This window comes from Sapajus apella, unplaced genomic scaffold (genome assembly GCF_009761245.1).
Source record: "Sapajus apella isolate SASKATOON/1434 unplaced genomic scaffold, GSC_monkey_1.0 scaffold66, whole genome shotgun sequence".
NCBI lineage: Eukaryota > Metazoa > Chordata > Mammalia > Primates > Cebidae > Sapajus > Sapajus apella.
In genome coordinates, this window is record NW_022437006.1 from 11,459,537 (window position 1) to 11,473,064 (window position 13,528).

Consider the following 13,528-nt stretch of genomic DNA (forward strand, 5'->3'; position numbering starts at 1 on the left):
ATGGTGGCGCATGCCTGTAGTCCCAGCTACTCAGGAGGCTGAGGCAGGAGAATTGCCTGAACCCAGGAGGCGGAGGTTGCGGTGAGCCGAGATCGCGCCATTGCACTCCAGCCTGGGTAACAAGAGCGAAACTCCGTCTCAAAAAAAAAAAAAAAAAAAAAAGTCTTCTTTCTTTCAACATAAATACTAAAAATACATATCCTGCAACTAAATAACTTTATGTTTGTGAATTGGCACAATAACATTAAAAAGTTTTATAAACAAAGGATCTCACCATCTAACTTCCTCTATATAAAGATAATTATTCATATGCTAATGAAGCAGCTTTGGCTTGTGGTTACAAAAACTCAAGAAAATATAAAAATAAAGTTACATTTATAGGTCACTGAAGAATGCATCTAAATTTAACATTTAAAATGACTCATAAAACAAAATGCTGATCCTTACAAACATAACTCATTGTTTATATTTTTATTTTCAGAAAAACACAGAGTTCACTTGAATACAATTCTCACTAGTTAAATCACAGTATCATTTTCTTAAAAAGCAAAACACTTTTAGTAGAAAAAAATTATATATGAAAGTCAGAAACAATTCTTTCAGCAAAAATGGAAATCAACCACCATATCTTTTCTTGAGTTCTTCAACAGAATTATCCTTCAATCCTGATTTGTCTATGTGATTAAATAATACATGTGCAACTGAAAAAGAAAAAGAAATCTCCATTTTAATCTCATTTTTAAAAAACTAAGCAAAATGTAAATTAAAAGGAGCAGTCTGATTTGTCAAAAACATTTTACATTTTAAATCAATAAGTAGGTTTATAAATTCTAATTCAGGTATTTAAAAAGTCAATCTGAGAACACAAAATTACACAGCAATCCAACAATGTTTCTTTCCAGAATATTTTGCTTTAGCAATATAAAATTTCCCCTGCATTCTCAATATTAATCTTATAGATTAAACTTAATTCATTCTTCACTACCTTAAAAATGTTTGCCCTATCTGTGTAACAAGTGTACTTTTATTCTTTTAATATTTTTATTTCAATTAAACTGTTTTTCAAACCTAAATCATTTTATTTTAAAAGAAAACTTTATATCACTACTGTAAACGAAAAACAGCAATGACATCGATGAAATCACACTTGATGGAACAGTTAAATATTTTTATATTACAAAATTAAAACTACTAAATGTTAAAAATAAGATTATGAATCACAAAATATCATCTTTACTACCACTGATCAATCAACACTCAACATTAGGAAATCACTGTTATAGTTCATGCTTGTCAACATTAAAACTGGAAAACTAGCTAACAGTTATTAATGATAATGGCAATAATAAAAGATAATAACAGCTAAGTATTTACTGAATGCTTAGTTACATACCAGAACCATTTTAAGTGTTTTCCATGTTTAACTTCAACCCCATCAAAACAGTACTATTGGTCAGCCAGTCTGAAGAGCCCACTTGCATTCTCAGACATCTTGAACTTATCACATTAGAGTAACAAAAAATTCATTCATTCAACACATTGACACTGAGGGGTTATTATGTACTAGCACTGAGGCCCAGTGAGCCAGGTGGACAAAGTTTCTGCTGTCACGGAGCTTTCATTCTACTAGATAGATATAATAAACATACACATGAACCACTGTCAGCTAGTAATGTATTATGAAGAAAAACAGAGTTAGAAGACAGAGGTCACATGATGGCGGGTTGGTGAAGAAAGATGTCTTTGAAGTGGTGATAGGTGAAAACTAAATGAAGCAGCACAAAAGTGAAGATAGGCAGGAAGATATTCTGGGTTGAGAGAAGAACCAAACACAAAGTCCTTGAGGCCAAAATAAGTTTGGCAGTTTGGTGGGTGGGTGGGTGGGGGTGTGTGTGTGTGTATGTGTTTATTTTTTGAGATGAAGTTTGGGTGGGGGCGTGTGTGTTTATTTGTCTTTTGAGATGGAGTTTCACTCTTGTTGCTCAGGCTGGAGTACAATGGCACAATCTCAGCTCACTGCAACCTTTGTCTCCCAGGTTCAAGCAATTCTGCCTCAGCCTCTCAAGTAGCTAGGATTACAGACACACGCCACTACACCCAGCTAATTTTTTTTTTTTTTTTTTGTATTTTTAGTAGAGATGGGGTTTCACCATGTTGGCCAGGCTGGTCTTGAACTCCTGACCTCAGATGATTCACCCACTTTGGCCTCCCAAAGTACTGGGATTACAGGCGTGAGCCACCACACTCAACTGGCAGTTTGGTACCTTAAAAGCTATATAAAACCACTACAATAGGGCACAGTGGTTGAAAAAAGAGTGGTAAGATGAGGTCAGAACAGTAGTAAAAAACAGTAACATTTTTCAGGGATTTCAAGGAACATTTCTGGTTAACTAAAGCTAAAACCAAAACTTTTGGTTTAAACCCTCACTATTAAAAAATGTATATCTATTTTATTTTTTTTTAACTATTTATTTGAGACAGGGTCTCACTCTGTTGCCTAGGCTGGAATGCAGTGGCACAATCATGTCTCACTGCAGCCTCGACCTCCTGCACTGAAACGATTCTCCCATCTCAGCCCCCTGCATAGCTGGGACTATAGATGCACAACACCACAACCAGCTAATTTCTGGAATTTTTATAAAGACAGGGTTTCGCCATGTTGGCCAGGCTGGTCTCAAGTGATCCTCCTGCCTTAATCTCCTAAAGTACTGGGATTACAGGTATAAGCCGCCATGCCTGGCCTAAAGAAAAATACATCTAAATTACATGTCCATTTCCCTAAGTATAATTTCAAAAGTATCTTTCTTTTTGATTTAAAATCATTCAACATCACTGCCAAAAAGATAAAGAAGAAATAAAAGAAGTCCATGTATGCTTAGTACAGGAAGTATCTGAAAATGATACACTGAGTTTTTTTTGCTAATTTTTAAAAATAAAAAAAAGACACTCTTGTATTTGAGTGATATTTTTTTCTTTTTTTTCCTGAAACGACTATAGCCCAAAACTCTGTGTAACTGCAGTTTCTACATAGCGCAATTTTGCTTTAATTAGGATTTCTCAAAATGGACTCTTTATCTGATGTGGAAATAAAAAAGAAATACAATTCTTAAGGCTCATCACCTGCCACTCATTACTCCTTATTCTATAATCCAGCCATACTACTTCAAATTCTCCAGACTCATTTGCTCTTTCCTGCCTCAGAAGCACTGCACATATCATTCCTTCAGTCTAAAACTCTCTTCCCCAGCTTTCCCTTTGACTCTTGAACTTCTTTGGGAATTCAGCTAAGATCAAACTCAAGGACTGAGTTACCTCTCTCAGATTAGATCAGGTCTTTCCTGTACCTCACTCAGTTACATGTCCTGTGGCTTTGATCCTTTACATACTCAGTGACAGTAGGAACTCAACCATTATACCATTTACCGCATTTTCAAATAGAAGAGCTCAGACTATGGAGTTGGACTGCCTGGGTTCAAATCCTGGGTCTGACTTCTAGCTATATGACCTTAGTCAAGTTTCTTAGCCTCTCTGTACTTCAGTTTCCTCCTCTGTAAAAGGAGGAAACAGTACCCACACTTCATAACATTGTCAGGACTAACAATACAATTTTAACTGTTCTTGTTATCCAATCTAATTAACTTACTAAATATAATTTAATATAATTAATTTAATTTATTTGACAATATAATTTAATTATAAATATTTGATTAAATATAACCTTATACACAGTAAATAGTAAATGTCAGCTGTTATTTGTTGAATGAATAAAGGAATGTACAAGAATAAACAAACATAGGAAAACTTTCATAGAACTTACTCTTTTTCTCTGTTTCTGACATAAACATCACTGCCATATCAAACCTTTTTAGTTCAGAAAGTCTTTGTAAGATTTCAAAGATGAGTGATGGCTTTTCTTTCCTGAAATAATCCAAATATAAAATAAGTTAAAAGTAGCTCATTTATTAACAATTCTGTTTACTAACACAATGCTTCTAATTATACATAAATATAATTTTCCCCCTGGATACTACCTTTATTTAAGTGCCCAAATGAAGAAATGTATTAAGTCAATTGAAGAAATTATAATATTCTTAAATGAGAGCTTGGCATAGAAACTATTATTCTGTTAAAACATTGGTCACTTCCATACCCTATTTTTATCTACAAAAAAAATTAGAGTCCTTTTTCCTCCCTTTTAAACTTTTCCCTTTTATTGTCTGTACTTGTCATTTCCTTGCAACTTCTGTAACAAAGAAACTTACAAAAAAGCTAATTTTGCTATATGATATTAATTTGCTACATATATTCAAAGAGAATGAACTTCCCAAATCATTGCAAATAGCCTAGCATTATAATATGAAAGTACAGTAAATTCTCACTTAACATCAACAAAAGGCTCTTGAAAGGCTCCTTATTCTATAATCCAGCCACACTACTTTTAATTCTCTGGACTCATTTACTCTTTCCTGCCTCAGAAGCACTGCACAAGTATCATTCCTTCAGTCTAAAGCTCTCTTCCCCAGCTTTCCTTTGACTCTTGCACTTTACAGCATACTGTATAAACAAACCAATTTTACCATAGGCCAGCTGATATAAACAAGACTTAAGCTCCTATGGTTTAATCATTTAAATTAAAGGTACAGTTTCCAAGAACCTATCAATGACATTAAGTGAAGACTGGGTAACTGGATAACCAAAAAAACCTTGACTTACTCAATGTAAAAGTCATGCAGAATTTTAATGATCTGGTTGAATATATCCGGATCCAGATTTTTCTGAAACAACTTAGGATACAAAGATGGTTCAATTTGCTTGGAAAAAAAAATTAAAAGTTAGACAATTACTTGATGGCAACACTTACATACCACAAATTATATAACAATTGCTTGGGTAAAAATAGTAAAGAATAACTACTATGCATTAGCACTTATGAATAATAATGAAGTCACATTAAAATGCAATTATGATAGAAGAATGAGTTACAGGAACTGCATGATAATCACTCTGCTCTAGCCACAGAAAAATCTTATGAGCAGAAGAGATATACACCATCCTAAGAGAGACAGGAAACTTAAGAGGGCTCTCAAAGAACAATAAATGTAACTAGAGATTTTAAAAAGGAGAATTACATGAGAAAATGTATTTGGAAGTAATTTCATATTGCATAATTATAAGGAAATGTTACTATGATTACACTTGAAAAAGACCATGCTTATTTATTATTTGCTAAATTTCATAGGATTTGAGTCTTTTTCTTAGAGCAAATATAAGCTTATTTTTAGGAGAATGATTGCCTAAATATTGCAAGTACTACTTGGCACACAGAAGATACTCAATGTATTTTAGAATTTTTATGAAGGATTAAGCTTAAGCTAATATATATGAAATTAGATTAAGTTGAGACAATAAAATTTGACACAGAATCTATTTCCAAAGGAGAACATCAAGGTTCCCTAGTTGTAAATATTTTTAAATGGTCTGACCAGGGTGATGTATTCTACAATAATTTCTCCAATAATATCCTACAAAAAGCAAATATGGCACCATTATTATAAAGTGACAAAAGAAGTTCTTTGACCTTTTACTTGCAACAGAACTACTAGCTTCCTCTCTCTTACCTTTAAATACTGATACAACATATCTGGAGAACTTTTCAATTGTCTGAAATCAGATTCAAGCTGGAACGAGTTTGCGGGAATTGGAGGAAGAACAGTTGTGACAAACTGAGCAGGTTTTTGTCCTATCTGTATAGGCATTTTCCCACTGTAAGATTGACATACATCCTGTTTCAAATTGGCTTGAGGTCTGAAATATTTCAGAGGTATCAAACAGAAGAGAACCGTAAATAACCACAGCTCAATCAAGGAGCCATCAATAAAATTTTTAAATTTTTGACCCTATTAATACTGTATAAACAATCTATTTGTATTCTACAAGTATTCAATTATTTCAGCTAATAATATATAAATATTTTTTGGCAAAATAGATTATGCTCTTGCAAATTTTCACATGCTGGCTATATAATGACTATTCTTATCTGCTAGGCAACTAGCCTATCCACCTCTTGAGTACACCATTTCTGTATATTTCAGTCATCATGTCACATACACTAATGACTTGGCCTTTCAAAGATCTGAATGATCATTTTCAAAATATTCCAAAAATGGAAGAAATGCTTCTTCCAAAAAAAAAAAAAACCTGCCTATTTACTATTGTCCCGCAATCTATCATTCTATTTAATTCATTTCTATCACTTTAAATAAAAACACTACTGAAGTTCGAAGTTTAAAAAACAACTCTTAGCAGGTTTGTTGAGTGGCAATGTAAAAATATATGAGTAAGGTTTCCATACCTCAGAATGAACCTAATTAGTCTATATCTTCTATATTAAGAAAAAGCACATAAACTATTTTTTCAACACCAAACAAAAGTTAGAGTCCACAAATAAATACTAATGGATGAAATGATGGCAATGCATAAATTCTACAATTTTATGAAGCTTTCTTTTAAAAAAACTAAAATTTTGCTGAACTAAATAATAAAACATATACACTGAAATCCTAGAACTGAAAATTTTTAAACAAAATCAATTTTCAAGACACCTTATCTCTAAATTTCACACTGTGGTGAAAAAAAAATCGCTCTTAAAGTAAGTACAAATAAAAAAGAAAAACTAGAACCTTAAGTTAGGCAGTTCAAAAAATTAGCATGATTAGTACAAATCAGAAGTCTCAGTAATATCAATTCTCCAGTGGAATTATCACCATTCCAGATGATCATCAAATAACAGTATTTCTACTCACTGTAAGGATGACGTATCACTGATTTCTTCTATTTTCAATACTTTTGCTCTTGGAGTATCACTTGTGGGAAAAAGGTCATCTTGGCTTGAATTCTTCTTATTTGTGGTGCCTGTGGCTGCTATCACATTTGCTAGATTAATAGGATTACTTTCTGGAGCAGCAGCAGTAGTGATGTCTGGCACATCAATAGTCTGTATCAAATTACCAGTTTCTTCAATAATAACCTTCTTGAGTGGTTTCTAAAACAATTAAACAATTCCTTAAATCAATATATTAAAGGTTTCCTATTTTAGGGTCACAAGTTAAAAGGCTGCAATGTTCTTACAGCTAATATCCCAGTGATGAGTAAATTCAATTTGGTGGCTAGACAGACTTAGGAGTCTGATAATACAAATAAAAAACTATACATAGCACTTATCCCAGGTAGGTCAAAACAGGGGAGAAAGACATGTATATGTAAATAATAATAAGGCCACGGGTCTGTTTAAGAGATGAAAGCACAAAATTCTAAGAGAATACAGGAAGGAAGATAAACACTGGGATGAGGGAAGCCTTCACAGAAAAAGCACACAGGAATGTCAAAGTTGAAGGGTGCAGCATGGTCAGTGGAAGGGTGAGAAGTCCAACAGGCTGGTGTAAGGCAAGGCATGGTCAAGGCAAAGTCTGAAAGGCGGCTTGAAGACAGTTTATAAAGGGACTTGGATGCCATGAAAGGAGTTTGGACTCTATTCTAGGGGCAATACAGTGAAGAAATTACCAAACCAACGTCAGTATTGTGGACTGACTGAAGGCAAGTGGAATAAGGGCAGACAATAACCAGCATTGTGTATGGGGTAGACTATCATTAAAACCTAAGCATACTGTCTAAATATGTAGCAGCTGGATAAAAGTAGCCCAGGATTAAAAATCTGTCAAGTAATATTCACAAAGTTGGTAAAAGTAAACTCTTTTTTCCAATTTAATAAAATAAATGGCTTTCACTGTTTATCTTGATCACTACACATGTCATTTTCAACTTATGTTGACATACAGTACTGTTATATTTAATTACATATTTATATAATTATATCTAGTAAAATATAACAATACTCTTCACTATATAATCATACCAAACACACAGAAATACACTGAGGAGCTGCTGTTCCACCAAGAGTATTGAAAAATGAAACAAGAAAAGCTTCTTCTAAATTTTGTAAATATTGATTAACAGTTGTAGCTATTATTACTTTTGTATATGTTTGAAAATTGATTATCTTTAAAAAAGAGAAAAATAATTGAAGGTACAAAAAACGAAAAAGCTGTAAGAAAATTTGTAACAGAATCCTTCAAGCAGTTCTATTTTAAAGAATAATCATAAGAACTGTATCAGCAATAATTTTTATCAAGATATTGATCAAGAATGGATATGGGTTAGTATTAAACCTTTTTCCTTGATAACAGATATGTAAATAATGATTTGAATTTATGAATTTCCTAATCAATCGTCTCTGTTAAGTGTAGACCCGGGGTACCGAAAGCCACTGAGGGTCACTGATGACAATTGGAAGGACTGCAGGGAACAACAGTATGCTGGTAACAGGAGTAAACCATAAAAGAAACCACTATAGAAAGAAAGAACTTAAGAAAATATGAAAGGTTCAATTCATTCCTTTTTTAAAATCATGACTCAGAAGCCTAACATTTTATTTAGTTGTATATTATGACCATTTCAAAAAAAAAAAAAAGAGAGAGAAAAAAGAACAAAGAAATAAGAAGAAAAAAGGACCAAACAGAAGGTGAAGTTTTGACATCAGGAAACAGAAAAATGGAAAAAAAAAAAAAAAAAAAAAAGGAAATAAAGCAAAATAAGACATTTTAGCAGAAAATTAGTGGGGAAACCCAAGGCCCAAGTTCCCCTACATCTCTGCTCTTCTACACTGTCTAGAGGTTTGCTAAAAATACTTCCCAGCTGCCAGCCCTTCAAGCACAGACTACCCCAGCCTAGCCTCTCATTGCAATAATCCTGGGACTCTCTCTATATATATACTTTTTGTAGTCTTCCTTTCTTCTCTGATCATTTTCCCTGGTGTCCAAGTGTTGTCACAAATAGGTGACTACAAAGGAAATTAAAATTTGTTTCACCTGAAATTGCCTTAGCATTTATGCATATTATTTCCTTTGATATAAACTAATCCGTGAGTTATTATATCAACTTAAGGAGAAAAAGTAAGGATAACACAGGGATTAACTAACGTGTTCAAGATTGCTAAGTTTATCAAGTGGGGCTCAAATCCAGTCTCAGAGGCATTATACCAAACTGCTATCCTCTACTTTTTAAAAATAATGCCCACATTATTTTTATCATGAAGATCCATTATAAAAATAAACAGCAATTTTTTTCCCTTCCCACTAGAATACTAATTTAGTTTGTTTTGGATCATTTACAGAATGGTTTACTCTGAGATTTCTCATTTCCTAGAGGTGTTCTGTTTTGTCATACTGCCATAAGAGATTTAAATTCATGTTGCATTTTCACGACTATTAACATAAATTCATTTTTAACAAGAAGGACCCAACAAATGTGTAAAAAGCTACTTATGGTATATTAGTCATGGAATATTACACACATCATATGGCAATGTTTTTATAATCATGGACAGTGATATCTAACAAAGGCCTTTTGTAAACTTGTGAATTAATTTTTGTAAAGAAGTATTACAAAGATACAGAAGTTTAAACTACATTTAATTAAATATTTAATCACTTTTACTAAAAAGAATAGTAAATGAACATATGAAAATGACCATAATATGTGAAAATACCTAGATTTATTCCCGGAACACACAACACACAAAACCAGTATTATCAAGAATACAGTCATAATAGGCCAGGCACAGTGGCTCACACCTGTACTTCTAGCACTTTAGGAGGCCAAAATCCCAAAGATCGCAAGGTGGGAAGATCACTTAAGGTCAGGGGTTCAAGACCAGTCTGGCCAACATGGTAAACTCTGTCTCTACTAAAAATACAAAAATTAGCCGGGCATGGTGGTATGCCTGTAATCCCAGCTACTCCAGAGGCTAAAAAGTAGGAGAACCACTTGAACCCAGAAGGTGGAGGTTGCAGTGAGCTGAGATCACACGATTGCACTCCATCCTAGGGGACAAGTGCAAAACTCTGTCTCAAAAAAAAACAAACAAAAACAAAAAACAGTCATATTAAGTGCACTGGAAAAGAATTAAACTAAGAAATCTATTTGCTACTAACTACTAATACAAATGTAGCAAAACAAACTTTCTTTCCTTTTCTGTCTTTGTAAAAAAAAAAGGATAAAAGTACCTGCTCTGACTTCCTTACGAAATTGTTATTTCTAATAAAGAAAACTGTTATGCAAAGGATCATCTATGCATAACAGTTTAAGAGGGCAGGAAGAGGATATCGATCAGTAAGGGGCACATAGGTTTTTGGAGGGTGATATCTTTCTATTTTCTGACTCGGTTTCATGGGTGTTCACTTTGCAATTGTTCTCTAAATCATAATTTGTCTTGTGTACTTTTCTGTATATTTCATAATTTACTTGATGCAAATGTGTTTATCCCAACTTCAGAATAGTAATAAAAGTACAAAGACATTTAATTTCTATAAGATGTAAAACTGCTTGAAATTCCTTTAATATAAGATAAATAGGTAGAAATATTTATAGTGTTAAATTCAAATAGTCACTTAAAAAGTTACCCCAAAAATCTAAACACAGCTAAATTTCCCTTATTATGTCAGTAATGCTAGGAAGTATTTTTTCCTTTTTTTTCTTTTTACTTTGACCTAGATAGAATTTTTTTTTATTTTTGTTTTTAATTTTTACTAGTATTTCTTAAAGACTCTTAAAAAAAAAAAAAAAAACTCCCCAGGAAGACATTTCAACATTTCCTTTAAGAGTTTATTAATACAACAGCTGGTTTCCAATTCTCTTAATACAACATATTTAAATGGCAAGGAGAAAATGAAAGTGCTTTACTTACAGTTGATCCAGAATGTGGTGAATTATTAATGGGTTTTACCACATTTTGTCTTTGTGTGGAATCAAGAAAGACATCATCCCAGTGTCCTTTCTCAATTAATTCCTTGAAAATAAATTTATAATCATAACTACCAAAATATTTATCATACAACAAATAAATAGATTTATGTTTCAGAAAATATGACCAAGTTTTGGTGAAAAGAACATATTACCTTCTTAATTTTGGAGAGTTCAGTTACTGCTTGCTTATTTCCAGGTTCCAGAAGTAAAACAGTTTCAAAATCTAAAGTGAATTTTTAAAAAATATTAGAATGTAGTGAAAATGTGGAGTTTTCATATTGACACGTATATTCATGATATACTACTCAGTTCGTAATCAAATTTTTTTTCTTTTTTTATTAGGATAGAAGGTAGTGAGGTCTCACTCCAAGTAATCACTCAAGATGTTTTTTAGCTCAAGATGTTTTACTCAGATTGCTAGGAAACACGTGAGCTATAGTAAGAACATTTACTGAATGCTATTGTAGTTGTTTTATATGAATTTTCACGTAACCCTCACTACAACCCCACTTTAAAGGTGATAAAACTAAGGCCTAGAGGTCATCTAACTTAGCAAAGTTCACCATGTAAGCAAATGACAGAGTAACTCGCTAAATGTAACATGTTACTAAGAGAATGACATACAACAAAGTATTAGCCTTAAAAAGGAACGAAATTCTGATACATGCTCCAACATAAACATTATGCTAAGTTAAATAAGCCAGAGGCAAAAGGACAAATACTGCTTGATTCCACTTACATAGGATATCTAGAATACTCAAATTCAGTGACAGAAAGTAGAATGGAGATTACTAGGGCTTGGGGGAGAGGAAAAGGTGAGGTATTGTTTAATGTGTATAGAGTTTTAGAATGGGATGATGACAAAGTTCTGGAGACGGACAGTGGTGATGACTGCACAACAATGTAAATGTACTTAATGCCACTGAGCTATATATTGAAAAATGGTTAAAACAATAAATTTAATGTTACATGTATTTTTTTATAACACACACAAAAAAACACAGGCTATAGCTAACAGTCTTATAGAGAAACTACCAGATTTTAAATGCACATATCAGAAAAGAACAGAGGCTGAAAATCAATTATCTAAGTACTGATCTCAGAAGCTAGAAAAACAGCAAATTAAACTGAAAGTTGAAGGAATAAAATAAAAAGCAGAAGGAAATTAAATAGAAAACACACACAGGAGAACCAAGTTGGTTCTTTGAAAAGACTAATTAAATGAATATCTAAAAAACAAGACCATAAAAAATCAAGGAAAAAAACTAGTATCAAGAATTAAAATGGCATCACTACAGATCTCCATTATCCTCCATTCCCTACCTGCTGATGAAACCACAGTGCAGAGTTTAAAAAAAAAAAAAATCAGTCACTAACAGAAATTCTTGAGTTTGCAGGATGACAGACAGGAAAAGATACAACTTGCTGAAACAATGAAACTTCCTCTGCTTATTGGGATTTTAAAAAAAAAAAAAAAAAAAAAAAAAAAAAAAAAAAAAACGGCTGAAATCATTGGAACCAAAATGGCCAAGTGGAGTTTGCACAAAACAAGCTTGCTGATTTCACAGCCTGAATTTCTACCAAGTTTCATACTGACTACCCTGAACTTGCACATGCAATCCATGAGTTAGCATGAAGAGACAGCTACACATGCCCAAGAACTTTCCCCTTTCCTTCCACTAATCACCTAATTCTAGTATCCACCCACCTACACCTTTTCTAATAAAATTACTGCCTTAAAGCTAAGACAAGGAGACAGATTTGAGCTTGTTTCCTGTCTCTTTGGGAGTCAACTTTCAACATAAAGCCTTTTCTCAAAAATCTGATTTCTCAAAAAAAAAGGGACACAGGCACTGTGTCCCTTTTGCATACAGTATTGGCTTCTAGCACATCAGGCACTGAGTCCCTTTTGCTCAGCAACACTGATTCCCTTCCTTTTCTTTTTATTCTTGTCTTTTTATCACTTTTTCCACTCTCATCTATAATTAAAATTTTTCATTAATGTTGACTGGCAATTAGCCACAATGTACTGTATGCTACTAAACAAAAAGATAATCAGGTACACTGTAGAAGCTGCATGCCTCCAAATCTATTCATGATCTAAACTGTGGAAAGAAAACATAATTCCCTAAGTTCGGTATCTTTGAACCATGGGTAAGCTACATGAATCTCTACTTCTATAACTTGGGCATCTCATCAGGATGACTGAGTGCCAGCTATTATAAAGTCTTACCTTGTTTTGCCTCATTTAGCTTTCCCAGAAATGTTCTTGCAGTTCCTCTTCTGGCAAAAGCTTTAGAATATGAGCCATCTAATAAAATGGCTTGTGTGCAGTCTTTTTCAGCTTCTTCATATCTATTGAACATGATAAAATTACTGACTGGAAAAAAGGCAGGTTATGGAAAATTTTCATATAAACCAAGTTTCTAATTTTAAAAACTTGTATATAATTTCAATCACTAACTCCTTAATCTGTGTTTGAAGTGGAGAACTATTTCATAAATTTTTTTATTCTCACCAAATCTTGGAATAATTTGGTGAGGAGGTGGAAGGTACCAGATTAAGGGAAAGTTAGGAGAGTCTGCTGGAGGAATGGAATAATAATGCAAAAGTATGACTAAGGGCAGACAAAAGAATACCACTGCTGGCAGCCTACCTCCTCTCCAAG

General features: G+C 33.1%; 1 protein-coding gene across 3 annotated transcripts in view; it reads right to left on the minus strand.

Annotated features, from left to right (window-relative positions):
• Positions 1-455: 455 nt before the first annotated feature.
• The window catches only part of RPAP3 (RNA polymerase II associated protein 3), a 34,768-nt gene continuing 21,695 nt past the window's right edge, over positions 456-13,528 (minus strand). For 2 of the 3 annotated variants that reach the window (XM_032248416.1, XM_032248417.1), the window contains 8 exons: positions 13,094-13,215; positions 11,013-11,083; positions 10,802-10,903; positions 6,804-7,042; positions 5,619-5,805; positions 4,714-4,811; positions 3,818-3,918; positions 456-701 (listed from right to left, as the gene is read on the minus strand). In XM_032248416.1, coding sequence (XP_032104307.1) covers positions 616-701; positions 3,818-3,918; positions 4,714-4,811; positions 5,619-5,805; positions 6,804-7,042; positions 10,802-10,903; positions 11,013-11,083; positions 13,094-13,215 — 1,006 coding nt within the window. In that variant the 3' untranslated portion in view covers positions 456-615. The remainder of the gene's footprint in view (positions 702-3,817; positions 3,919-4,713; positions 4,812-5,618; positions 5,806-6,803; positions 7,043-10,801; positions 10,904-11,012; positions 11,084-13,093; positions 13,216-13,528) is intronic. The other variant, XM_032248418.1, reaches the window with a different exon arrangement.